At 32.5% G+C, this 14059-nt stretch overlaps 1 protein-coding gene across 1 annotated transcript; it reads right to left on the bottom strand.

Annotated features, from left to right (window-relative positions):
• Positions 1–1462: 1462 nt before the first annotated feature.
• On the bottom strand, positions 1463–2077 carry LOC131651467 (uncharacterized). Its single transcript, XM_058921129.1, has one exon. It carries the CDS (start codon positions 2075–2077, stop codon positions 1463–1465), a length of 615 nt encoding a protein of 204 aa, XP_058777112.1.
• Between the last annotated feature and the right edge of the window lie 11982 nt (positions 2078–14059).

Below are 14059 nucleotides of genomic sequence, written 5' to 3'. Positions count from 1 at the left end.
TAGCAGCAAAATGTAATAGAATGTATAAGTCTTGCAAATATAAAAGAACAAAACAGGTACAAGCAAGATGTTATATGGAATGTCATGACATCAACTCATGACATCGCGCATGCAGAACTGGAACATGAAGATTCAGTCTGATACTCAACAGATACAGAATATTCTATGGAATATTATGTAATCTTATGTGGCGCAGATTTAAAGGTCAAAAGAATCAAGTCAGAATATTAAAGAATCAAATCAGAATGTTGAAGATTCAGCGGTTTCTAATTTAGGAGATAAATTAGGAAACTTGTGATTGAAGACCTTTTTTTAGCAGAAGATATCTGCTGATTTGTAACAGCTAGTAATGCTGCGATTTGTAAGCCCAAGTCTAGTTGGGAATAGGTTATAAAAAGAATCCTTTGTAACCTAGTTTTTAGAAAGAAACCCGTGTATTGGAAAGATGTAGTCATTAGGGTTTGTAAAGGTAAACCACCCAGGTTGTGGGATGGCTGCCATGTTCTTCTCGAAACCTATACGTAAGAGAAGTTATTGTTCTCACTCGAAACCTGTAGGTAAGAGTTGAGTATTATGTTCTTGATTGAAGTTGTGAAGCAAGATCAAGTAAGTTTTTCTTGTTGATTATTTAAATAGCTGTTACAGGGTTGTAACAGTTAGGTATCACTAGGGAGTGAGCAGAGGTTATCTGGTCTTAGATGGAGTTCTAAGATAAAGGTTGCATTGGATTAGTGACTAGGTAAACCATAGGTTGTTTATCTGTAAACCAGAGGTTGTTTACATAAAATAGTACTACTCATAGTGAAATCTTCTTCCTGACTTGGTAGCCCCCAGAGTAGGTAGTTTGACCGAACTGGGTTAACAATTCATTGTGTTATTTATCTTCTGCAATGTATTATCTGTTCAATCTTGGATGTTGTAACATCGTGTATAACATCGGGATCAGGATTAATAGCTTGTCCTATTACAGAACCAATGAAGTTTACAATCTGTTTATGTTGACTGAACTAACATGGTACCGGTACTCATGGATTCCTTCTTCTTAGGGGTAATCAAAAATTGGGGATCATTCTGTCCTGCCTTAGCTAAGCTGATAATAGATCAGATGTCTTGACTTTGTGAGTGACATCCTGAGTCTGTCATACTAGAATTTCACTTTTGGTAAGTTCATTTGCATCATGCACTTGAGGACTCCACCTTTAGTGTCATACCCTTTAATAAACTCATATGCATGCAATATATGGTCATGTATATGATGACCAGTTATGAAGGTAATCTGGCTCTTATGAATGAAGCTGCTAAGGATTTTCCCCAATCTGGTGGTTATATATGACAGTACAAAAGGAAATGGGTATGAAGTCTTTAACCATTTTAGCAGTACTGGTTTTAGGGATCAAAGTGACAAGAGTACAATTTATGGCTCTATACAATTTCTCTTTCCCAAAGAAATCTCTGAATGCTTTCATGACCTCTTATTGGTAATCTCCCAGGTAGCTTTAAAAAATTTGGAACCAAAGGCATCTATTCTCGGGGCTGACAGGTCACTTATTCCTTTTAAATTGTTGAAAATCTCTTCCTCAATAATTGAAGTTGTCAATAAGTCACTTTGTTTAATAGTAATTTGTTTACCAGATCTCATTTCCAGAATATCAATGTTATTCAAATTAGTTGTTGCAGTGCCAACCAAGTTAGAATATAACTTACGAACTTCCTCTTCTATCTCTTTCTGATCAAAAAGCATAGTACCTATTTCATTCATAATGTTTCTTATATTATTTTTCTTCCTCTTGGATTTCAAAGAGGCATGGAAGTAGGCATTGTTGCCATCTCCCAGCCTCAGCCACTCAACTTTGGATTTTTGCTTATGAAGTTGCTCCTCTATATTGATAACCTCAATGATGCAAGCCTTAGCTCTCTCAATTAAATGCATATTCATCCTATCATTAATAATATTGGTTTTATCTACCTTGAGATGCTCTTTAGCTTTTTCAATTTGCTGAGTAATACCCTTGTAAGGCCTGCTTAGCTTCCTTATAACATGTTGGAGTCTTTGGAGCTTTTTCCAAACAACATACATGGAATTTCCTTCAATTGGTATATTCTAATTCTCCCTAGTAGAATCATGGAAGCCATCAAAATAAGTCACACCATTTTGGAATTTGAAGGGAGTTCTAGTAGGAGCCATGGGCTCATTATTCCTCAAGCATAACAAGGCATAATCAGATACACTAACTTCCATGATAAATAGGTTTGTATTCATGTTTTTCAGCAGCAAGTCCATATTACCAAGGACTCTATCAATCCTAGAGTATATGATCCCATTGCTTTGATTGTTAGTCCAAGTAAAATGTTCATCAATATTATCCTTTTCACGCAGATTAATCTGTTCCATCATAGTTCTAAAATCTTGGTACTCATTCTTAGTGACTAAATTATCTCCCACTCTATCTTGTGCATGAAGCACATTGTTAAAATCACCCATGAGGAACCAAGGACCTATGACTTGGGGATGCAGATGCTCAATACTCTTCCAAAGATATCTTCTTTATTCTAAAGTGTTGAAAGTGTATATTATTAGAACAAGATTTGGTTCTACAATGTGTCTCTGAGTTTTGATGATAACAATGAGTATGTTTGTATGAACAATTTTTTTATACTAACGTTTGTTATGTTGAGTACTTAACAAACAGATTCTGATTCTGATGAAAAGGCGTGGCCACAACATCATAAGCCACCAAGTTATGTTTTCGCGCTATACATAGTTCTGATAAACAATAGCAAAGGTTTAGAAGCATACGAAGTAATTTCTCTGATATGAAGTTTGTAGAATCCATTTTGAAGACCAAGTGCTGAAGACTCTGAAGACGTGGTTCTGAAGACTCTGAAGACTTGACGTTCTGAAGACTCAAGTTTCTGAAGACAAATGGTTCTGAAGACCAAGTGTTGAAGACTCTAAAGACGTGGTTCTAGAGACTCTGAAGACTTAAAGCTTTGAAGATTCAAAGCTTATTTTCTTTTCTTCCAACTCATGTTGTGAGCCTCTGAAGTTCAAGAAAAATATAAGATAGCATTATGTAGTACGAGGTACAAGGTACAGACGAATGTTTCGTTCCACTACCAAGAAAGGACAGACGTTGCATACTATCTTGTCTCTCACTACGTTCAAACCGCCAATTTTCTGGAAGTTCCAGGACTGCCCTCCAACGGATTAATTATTATATTTGGCCATATAAAGAGCTTGAAGACTAAGAAGAAAGCTTCCAATTCACGATCACATTCAATCTGAGAATACTATTCATATCTTTATACTCTTAGTCTAGTTTTGAAGTATATCATTTACATTCAGCTTGTGTAGAAGCATTTATACTGTAAATAACTCTGATTCAAACTGTTGTTTGATTTTTGCCTCAAGAGACCTGTTGGTCAGTAGTCTTGGGAATTTTAGGACTAGAGAGTCTTAAAGGTTGTTAGTCACAGGCGGTTGCTTGTGCAGGGGTTAGTCGTAGACGGTTGCTTGTGCAGAGTCAGTCACGCGAGGTTGCATGTGTAGGGTTAGTCAATTGCGGGTAGCTTGTGCATTGTAGTTAGTCACTTGCGGTTGCTTGTGCAGTGTTAGTAACTAGCGGTTGCCCGCGCAATTGTAATCAGTTTGGTTATAGTGGATTAAGACCTCGATTGAGAGAGGAGAAATCACCTTGGCGAGTAAACTAGACTAGCTTGGGAATTTCTCAAGTGAACTAGTATAAACATACATTTTTCTTTCCTTCTTGCACTTTATAGTTATATAGTTATTATCAAGAGTAAAGAGTTTGCTGTTTAAGAGGGGAGATTTTTTAAATCAAGTTTTGTTTGATAAAAACCCTATTTAAACCTCCCCCTTTCTAGTGTTTTTCACACCTTCATATATGGAAGTGAATCAACTAAGGAAATCATCATTAGTGTGATGAATAGTACAATGGATAAATTGTGGTGAACTAGAGATTTGGGTAATCCTCAATTTAGTATCATCCCCGAGAATACAGATACGACCATTATCATGCAAAGTATATTATCAATGAAACACCATTTTTTACCTAATTTATTTCTAATCTTCTTAACTTTATGCACCTTAACTCTAGTCTCTATAAAAACAAAAATGTCAGGTTTTATGTTATTGAGGCGAGAACTAACCTCACTACATTTACCAGAGTTATTAGGTCCCCTAACATTCTAGGAAATGATTTGAAGTAAGCTTAAAAAAATACTATTGGAGTAAATTGATATATATATATATATATATATATATATTGGACACGATTAAATGACACCAAGGTGTCAAACTTAGTAGCATGACACCTCCGACAACTCTTCACCCCATGTCCGTATACTAAAACCCACCGTTGGATTGAAAGATATTATCATATAGATCATGTCTATAAAATTAAACATCAATCAGAAATCATCTATCAAATGATTTTTGATTGATATGAAATTTTATAGACGTGATCTATATGATAATAACTTTCAATCCAACGATGAATTTTATTATACGGACTCCAGGTGAAGAGTTATCGGAGGTTTCATGTTACTATGATTGACACCTTAGTGTCATTTGATCATGTCCATATATATATATATATATATATATATATATATATATATATATATATATATATATATATATATATATATATATATATATATATATATATATATATATATATATATATATATATAGGGTCGACTCTAGGCAAGGAAAACAAACTCTACAGTAGGGAATCTCAAATTTTGGGAGGTTCCAAATTTTGAAGGTTCAATTTTTTTTCTATTAATATTAATAGACATACAAAAATACAATAATAAAAATTCAATAAATAAAAAATATAAAAATCCAATAAAAAATGAAAATGATTAAAATGAAAATCATTTTAATTTTAATATATTATGTTAAAATGAAAATGAAGGAAGATGTCATACCCCAAAATTTACCCGTTTTAATTCACGTCTTTTAATTTATTAAGGGGGTTAAAAATTAAGAGCCATAGGATTTAATATATCTATTATTAAACCCGATCTCTTATAAAATTCCCTTATAAATTGGTTAAACAAAATGGAGGTGTGAACAGCAAATATTTGAGACCCAATTTGTTTTGGGCCCATTTATTTCATTTAACCATTCTATTATCTTTTTTATTTTTTTTGATATTGTTACTAACTATAAGATTATTATTATTGTTAATATTAGAATTATTAGAATATTAGTTGATATTAGTATTGTTTTGAATGTTATTATTAATTATTATTATCAGAATTATTTGAATATTATTAACTAATTAGTTTATTGATTAATTAATTAATTAAGTGAATAAATTGAGGTTAATTGTGTTTTTGGCTTTTTTGTTGTTGCTGTCATTGGGCCGAACAAAAATGGATGCGGAGCCGGGTCAAGCCCAATAAGCGTTGGGTCAACAGGTGGGTCAAACCGACCCGGCCCTGTTCATCTTCCTCTACGAGCAAACCCTAGCCTCGGCGCCGCTGCAATCACCAAACAGACGAACCCTAAAATCAAACTTCAGCCCAAGCCCAGAAAGCAAATCAAATCTTCATATGAATCAATCATTAAACGAAATCCAATCTTAACAAACATAAAATGAAATCTGAATATATTTTATTGAATCAAAAAACATAATTTACAGAATCAATTACAATCAGAATCAAGGACAATCCAATTAAACCTAATTGAATCAAATCTGCCCTAATCTAACTTAAACCCTAGGATATATATGAAAAAAGAATGAGATGAGGGAGGGATTCAGAGATTTGAGGAGCCCTAAGAACTTCGCCGCGAACACGAACTATTCGAGATCTGAATCTTCAATCGGAACCTGCAAAAGAACAGAGAGAGAAGGGATTAGGAGAGGAGCATACACGTTCCAGAATACAAGACCACAAGGTAACCGAGTTCGTCACTTAGCTTAGGATCTTTGAAATTTGCATGCTTGTTGTTGTGTATGGGGTTGAATCTGGGTTTAATTTGGGATTAGGGTTCTTGTATTTGAGAGGGTTAGGTTAGGGTTATGGTTTTCTGGGTTATATGGGTTAAGTTGGTTCGAAGGTATGAAGATCCCGGTTGAAATTCAACCGGAGATCTGGGTTTCACGGCGTTTCTAGGGATGGTTGGGGTGGTGGTTTCTGGGTTCCTTGGACGGAGGACGGTGGTGGTGAGGGCCGTTTCTGGGCTTTGTTTGAAGGGGAAGGGAAAGTTTGAGAGAAGAGAGAAATCGAAGAGGGGAGAAGTGAGAGGAGAACACAAGAAATGAAAGAGATTGGGATTAGGATCAAACTTGCCTCTCCGTTCAACCGTAGGATGAGAAACACGTGGCCTCTCGATGGCCACGCGTCCGTGTAAATTGAACATGATTCAATGCACGCTTCTTACCATGCATCCCACCTTAGAACACATGCAGGTCGTAGATAGTGATCTGAGTGAATCCTGGCCTTGCATCCCCCTGTGCGCACTACCATAACCTACACCTGCGTCGCACAGGATCCTAACGGGTCTAAAACGCTAATGGGCTTGGCCTTTTGCTATTCGCACACCCCAAATTTCTAATCTTTACAACATACACCCCCTGCAGTTTATAAATAAAGTTTAATTAATTAATTTTGTAAAACTTTAATTATTTAATTATTTGTTTTTTTTATAATTTAATCTAATTTTCTCCCCGAACCGACTATACCTATTAGTCGCATTAGGCGAGAAATAATTTTGATCAATTTAATTTATTTGTTAATAATAATTTAATTAATTTTGGTCCAATTCTCTCCTCGATCCGACTAAACCTATTAGTCGCAATGACGAGAGATAAAATAATAAGAAATATACAAAATTTAAAATACATTTTATTTGCTGCCCGCGACGATCGAATCTATCGATCAGAGTAACCAGCAATACCCCATTAATCCGTTAGCTATAATGATCAAATCTATTAATCATCGCATCTAACGGTGACATATCAAATCAGGGTTGTATGCCAAAACTTCAAAACACCTTCATTTTCAAATCACTAATTCAAAACTACGATAGGCCATTCAAAAAGCCTATAAAACAACTCCAACCATATCAAATCAAATTCTAATCCTAAGGTGTACAACCCTATGCCCGAACTACGTAGACTCTGATCCTCCATAAGGAGGTACGTAGGCACTTGGATAACCAAGGCGAGTCCCCTTCCCCAAAATCTCACTTTTTCCCCTATTCATTTCCTTAGCTATTAAACCTTAATAATTTCTGCCATAAAACTGTTACCTTAGATTCAAAGCCATAGGAAAGGGTTGAGGGTGCCTAACACCTTCCCTCGACCTGATTATAATAATAATCTTACCCCGATCTCATAACTGCGTAGGGTTTCCTATTCGCCCTTCAGAATAGGTGGCGACTCTAAATGTTTATTTTTAGGGCAGGTTGCTACAGAAGAATATAGTATTATGTTGATTTGTGGCCAGAAGATGGATTGGAGAAACTTAATGTACAGTAATATGGCGCGTCCCCGAGCGTGCTTTATAATGTGGGTGACTTGTCATGGAAAACTACCAACTAAGGATATATTACTGAGATTTGGTATGCTTGATAATATGACTTGTTTCTGTACAGATGATGAGTCCATAGATCATATTTTCTTTAATCAAGTTTATTAATTTCAAAAACAAAAAAAAATTATGATTTGTTATTTTTTATTATTATAATTAATTTTTTAAAAAAAAATTGAACAATTTTTTAAATTTAAACAGGACCTTTAAATTTTTTGGGTCGGGCTGGATATATTATTGCTAACGGTCAATTCTAATTATAGTTGAAACAAAATTATATCGAAAAAAATACATTATGCTTATTAGTCTAATGCCACAATACTTTTTTTACAAGTAATAATATTAAAAATTAAAAATAACCTTATAAATCTTGAGATATTCATACACATTATATATCAATCATTTGCGTTAGATCATGAAATAATTAACAACACTATATGTTAGAAATATGGTATGATAATCCTGGATATCTTCAAGAATCGTGTTCGTTCACTTTTCGAACAAAGTATTTCGACCCTATTCTTGTCTGGGTTCACGAAATCTTTGTGGGGATAATTCTCGAAGAACAATCTATTTCTGACAATGGAGAACAGATCCGAATGTAGAGAGGAAGTATAATTTCGTGTATCAAATTGAGGCCAAAAGACTCCTCATATAGGAGACCAATAACAGAAAACGAACAGACACACCTTTTCGGAAAAAGCAGTTATGTCGGTTGGGAAAGGGTGCAACTATTCAAACGAATTTTTCGAACGGGGTGCTGCCCCTTGGACCCCGGCAGGGTGCTGCCCCGCACCCCGCCAGGGGCTACGCCTCTTGGAACCCGTTTCTATTATTCGTATTCAATTAAACGTTTGTCTCGACGAGCGTGCACTCCGCACCACCCTAACTCATTTCAAACTTAACGCATAATTGCATTGGCCTATAGTAAATCACATTACTACCAAAATACATTAATGATACTAAAATCACCAACACTATATGATTAGGTGGAACTAAAAATATCATTATAAAATTAGAGGTGACTATTTTTAAAGTAAATGTTATGACCATGATTTATGATTTTATTTTATTCGAAGAAACCCACTTTTTCGTTCTTTTCAAATTCAACATCTACTATCTTTGGAATATAATAGAAAAGGTGAAAACTACTATTTGATGTTGTCACCACCGGAAGAGTATAAGAAATTACATTTGCTTATGACTATTTTAGTTTTGATATTTAATATAACATAATTACGTAAGAGAAATAAGAGAACTGTTTGATTACATCATTTAAAAAAAAAAATTACATCAAAGAAATAAGAGAACTGTTTGAAGGTATATTTGTAATTTGGACTGTAATATTATATCTATAATTTGTAATTTTAAAATTATTATTTTATTTTAAAACAATAATATAAAATTATAATTATTTTGTAATCCAATGTATAAATATTTTATTGAAATTTATAAACAAATATTGTATTAGTTGTTTGTAAAATATGTTTTTATTTATTTCTGAGTTAAATATGTTTTTTGTTCTTATAAATATTTTAAATTTTATTTTTAGTTTTTATTAAAAATTATGATAGATTTTTTATTTCTATATGCAGTTTTAATCCTGTTATTTTCTAATATTTTAAAAATTGTTTTATCATCCTATAATTTTTAAATAATTTTTCATACATGTTTAAAATATTTTTAAATTTTATTAAGTTTAAAATTTTTAAAATTTTAAAATAAAAGTAGTAAAATTTTTGACTTATAAATCAAATTTTGAGTTTTTATTTAATAAATTTTTTATAACGTTATAAACATTTCTGCAAAATAATCATTCAAAAATACAAATTAGTTTAATAGCATGGACCAAAATTAAATGCATAATAATTTTATAGCAATTAAAACATGCTATTTTTTTTATAGAGATTAAAATTTAATAATTTATAAAGAACAAAAATATATTTAACTCTTCTCTTATTTTTTGATATCAGATGCTAATCTAACAACTTATTTTTGATATCAGATGCTAATTTAACAACTTAATATAATATTAATGTGAAAAATTACCAATTTTCTTATGACTTAACAACTTAATATAATATTGATGTGAAAAATTACCAATTTTCTTATGACTTGAAAAGATAGTACATTAAAATAAACATTTTGAATACAACTCAAAAGTCAAGGTGACATGTGATTTCTCAAAGCTTATAAATAATTCAAGCACACAAGTCAAAAAGTTTTCACCTTACACAACATTAACTTTGAACTTCATTGCCTTTTGGCTCGCCTTCACATTTAAGATCCTGATTTTCCTAGTTACTTTTACAGGTTTTATATCTACTCATGAGTTACATACTAAAACATTCATTGTATTGGACTGGATTCAACAGTCAAACACAAGAAACTACCAGGATTTTTTTTTTTTTTGTTTTGATTAAAAGTCGTGATTTAAGATAAGGGAAATCTAATTGCTACAGAAGGCATGAAAATTGAATTATTAGCACTCCAATTTAGCATTCGATATTAGTGTTTCTGCTAGTGTTACTATGGAGAGAGTGTTAAGAGATGAGAAAATTTGGACTAAAACACATAATTAATTTAATTATGATGAAATACGTTCAATTTTTATTGAACTTTTATGATGTAATATTTTTGAGGATATCTTATAAACATCTTGAGTTTGTGTGATTCATATATTGGGTGAAGAAGAGATTGATAAACACTTGGGGTAAATAAATTGTGTATACTTGTCAATTTATTCGATCATTCTTCTTGTGTTTTTCTAACATTGTTTACTAGATTTTTATTCTGTTTAAGGTCACTTATTTTAGGTTTTATTGTTTTTTGTCTCCCACATCAAAGTTCTTGGTATACATTGAACCTTTCAATTTCAAAACAACTGGGGTCTCCTGAGGGACAAATGAGTTAATTTTACAAGTGAGCATCATAAGTTTTAAATGAGAAATAAATAAAAAAAAGAAAATAATTTTGGATTTTGGAAAGTGAAGATACATGTAATCTTAATTCAACTAAAGTGTATAAAAACATATAAAGATGAGGCATTGATGTCTACAGTCGTAATACAAGCAAATAAGAACAAGATACCGGATAAGGTCATGAATGTCATTATCTTATGCCTTTGAGATAAAATCTTAGGGTAAATTTCCTGGGAGAAGATCGTGGAGGAGATGTGGGTCAAACATGAATCATTGTATATGCCAAAATGTTTTACTCATATATTATGTCTGGAATAACAACTCTATTAATTTTTAATTGTGGATAACAAATTTATTATGGAGAAATTGACATGATTTTACAATATAATTAATGAATTTCAAAATATTAAGGTGAATATTAATGACGAGGACAAAACTCTACTCTAGTTTAGCTCATTTTCTAGATCCTTTGAACATTTCAAGGATATCATTCTTTATGATAAGGAAGGTACTATCACCTTTGATGAATTACTTGTGACAAATTTCTAAGGGGGAGTTGATATCAACTGTCCAATAAGTTATTAATGATGAAATATGACCAAGAAGAGATATCTCAATCCTTGTAAGTTAGATAATTCAAAGATTCAATTGAAGTGCTAATCAATCGTTAAATCAAGCAGAGGATCTTGAAGTTTGAAAAAGAGAAAGTGAGAAAGTTCGTCTAGTCATACACTTAGCTTCTTAGAATGACCATTTTGAATTATAAAAGTTCATGAGTAAGTCTTCAAGTACTAACACAATCACAGACACATTAAATCATTTAAAACCTTCTCAATTTTTATTAACATTTCTTAAAACTATCAAGGCCTAAATTAAATTGATTAAAAAAATTTCTAATAAATTAGGAAGGTTGACTGATGAGTGATAAATTGTTGTAAATTTGAGTGTGAATAATTATCACTCATCGGTTTAATTAATTTGTTTTACATCAATAAACCTCAACTTTAGCCAATATTTGGTATAGTTTACGTTATAGTGTATATATTGCGTTATCGTGTAAATATCATTGAGTTTAATTGTTTTCATATCATTTTTGTAGGTATTCAAGCATTGATATTTATTGATAGTTAGATAGAGAATTGAATAAGCTTTCCAACGCTTCAAACCGGATGCAAATCGGAGTTACGGTTCTCAAGTTATGGCCAAAACAGTGCAGAATTTTCTGTTGTTTCTGGTGTGTTTCGCCGGGCAAAACTCGGGCTCGCCGGGCGAGACAGAGCGATCAAAAAACGTGAAAAAGTTGTTGTATTGCGTCGCCGGGTGAACCATTTAGTTGTCGGGCGAAGCGGTCCTGGCAGAAACACGTTTTAAGGGCCAAAAACACATTTTTTTTAGGTTATGTTATGGGTATTTTAGAACCCCAACTCATCAACCTTCCATTTTTGGTAGATTTAGCTTGTAAACAACATTTGGGACTTGCAAATGGATGATTCGGGAGTTGATTTCTCATCAATCGGCGATGTTAAACCGTGAGATGTTTGGTTTTCTTCTTTTCTTTTCTTTGTATTTCTCTTTTGTTGAGTTTGTATGTAAATTACTCTAAACACATGGATGTTTGTTACTCTTTCTACTAGTTGTATAAAGTTTGCTTTACAAATCTTAATCGGTGTTTTTATGATCTTTTTGCTTAATCTCTTCGGATTTATGTTGTAATAGAAATATGTTTCGTGAATCTTGATTAGAAGAATACCTGTTAGTTCTAGATTCTAGACATAGGGTTTAGGGTTAACATCCACATAATATCGGAGTTTAATGCTTCTGTGTTGTTCGATCGGTTGAGACATCGTCGAAAGAGCAATATAGTTGAACTCTCGTCGGTGTTGCAGAAATGGACATTGATATGAGAGGTATGTGGTGATTTTGATGAGTATTGTAGATTGAGTTCAACGGAGTGATAAATCTAAATTTGTGAGGATTAGTTTAGACTCAAACCAGATAAGTTATTCTCTATCAAGAATGTATTTATTTTATGTTCATATGTTATATTTTCCATTTTTACTTAAAACCCATTTAATCCAAACTTATAATTGCGGAAACTGTTGAATGGCAGTTTGATATCACTAATCTCTGTGGACACAATAAATTCCCGGATAAATATTTCCAAAACTTTTGTTGCTTGCCACTTTACCGCTTCAACATTAACTCACTGCCTATCGATTAAGGACTTGATCCAATCGATTAAAGAATGGTGAAAGACCTGTGATTGCACTATCCTTTTAGAAATGTTTTGAATGGTGTTAAAACTATGACACTTAGTATTTGTGTATATTGTACCTTTATCTCTATGTCTATATGCGCATTCTCATCTTAGGACACTTGAAATCAGGTTAGAAAAATTTTTACAAGCAAAAAATATGATTTCATATGAAAAACAAGGTTATAGGTCGACTCTCACACGCTAGAAGTCGAAAAATACTGAAGGCTTTTTCAAAACCAAACTCTTTGTCTTCTATAAATCGATACATCCCAGTTATGGGTCGATACATATTGAAGGTTATATAAAAATCAAACAACTGTCTTCTGTGTGTTGATACACAAGGCCTTTGGGTCGATACATAACACGGGTGGGTCGACACATGATGTATGCGGGTCGACTTCTACTGAAGCGCTTGCAAGCAAAATGGTTCTACCCTTTTGGGGTCGACTCATAGGCTGCATAGGTTGACACATAGAAGCTTAAAACTTCTATGGATCAACTCCCACGTTCTTGGAGTTAATACGTTCTGTTTCAAATCTTTCCAAACTTGTAATTTTGGTAAAAATCTGTTTTTTCTCTCACTCTTTACAATTTGATAATTCATTTCGCGTGCAATTTCATATACTAATAATTTTTTTTGTGTTGAAGTATTTTAAAACTGTTTTGTAAGATAATTGCAATTGATTTCTCTTATCAGCAACATAAAGGAAAACCAGCTTGGTGTTTATTACACACCAAGTGTTTGATAAGTTGTCCTAGTCAATTTTTGTTTCCTATTTCGTTGGAAATTGATTATCAAAGTGTACAAATATTCAAACGTATTTTAGAATAACATATTGATTTGTTTTCTCATCATTTGTGGTAGATTAATGTCATAACGTTGCGGTTTAATACGCATATATGATTATTTCGATAACAGTTTGGGATAGACGAGTGTCGATCCAAAATCGATTTTGCTTTCCTTAGAATTTTTTTTTAAATTTCAATCAGAATATTTTATTAGCGATTTATTACCCCCTCTAGATCGTTGCCATCATCTAACAAGACCTTCTCATCAATTAATTCTTATAGCCGTTTTAAGCTTTCCTTTCCTGAATTATGGTTACCGTTTTTGAAGAATTTTAATCGATTAAAATATGTCCTAATTGATTAAATCATTTAATTTGGTCCATGGATCGTTTTATTTTTTATCCAAAATTTTTCTCTACAAAAAAGTCTTTCCCCATTTTATTTTTACATCAAATTTATGAATATAAACTCTCTATTATTTTTCTACTAGTTTTTTTTTTCAAATTACTTTTTCACGAGAATC

The sequence above is a fragment of the Vicia villosa genome, linkage group LG2 (assembly GCF_029867415.1).
Source record: "Vicia villosa cultivar HV-30 ecotype Madison, WI linkage group LG2, Vvil1.0, whole genome shotgun sequence".
NCBI lineage: Eukaryota > Viridiplantae > Streptophyta > Magnoliopsida > Fabales > Fabaceae > Vicia > Vicia villosa.
This window is presented reverse-complemented; position numbering and strand designations above follow the sequence as displayed.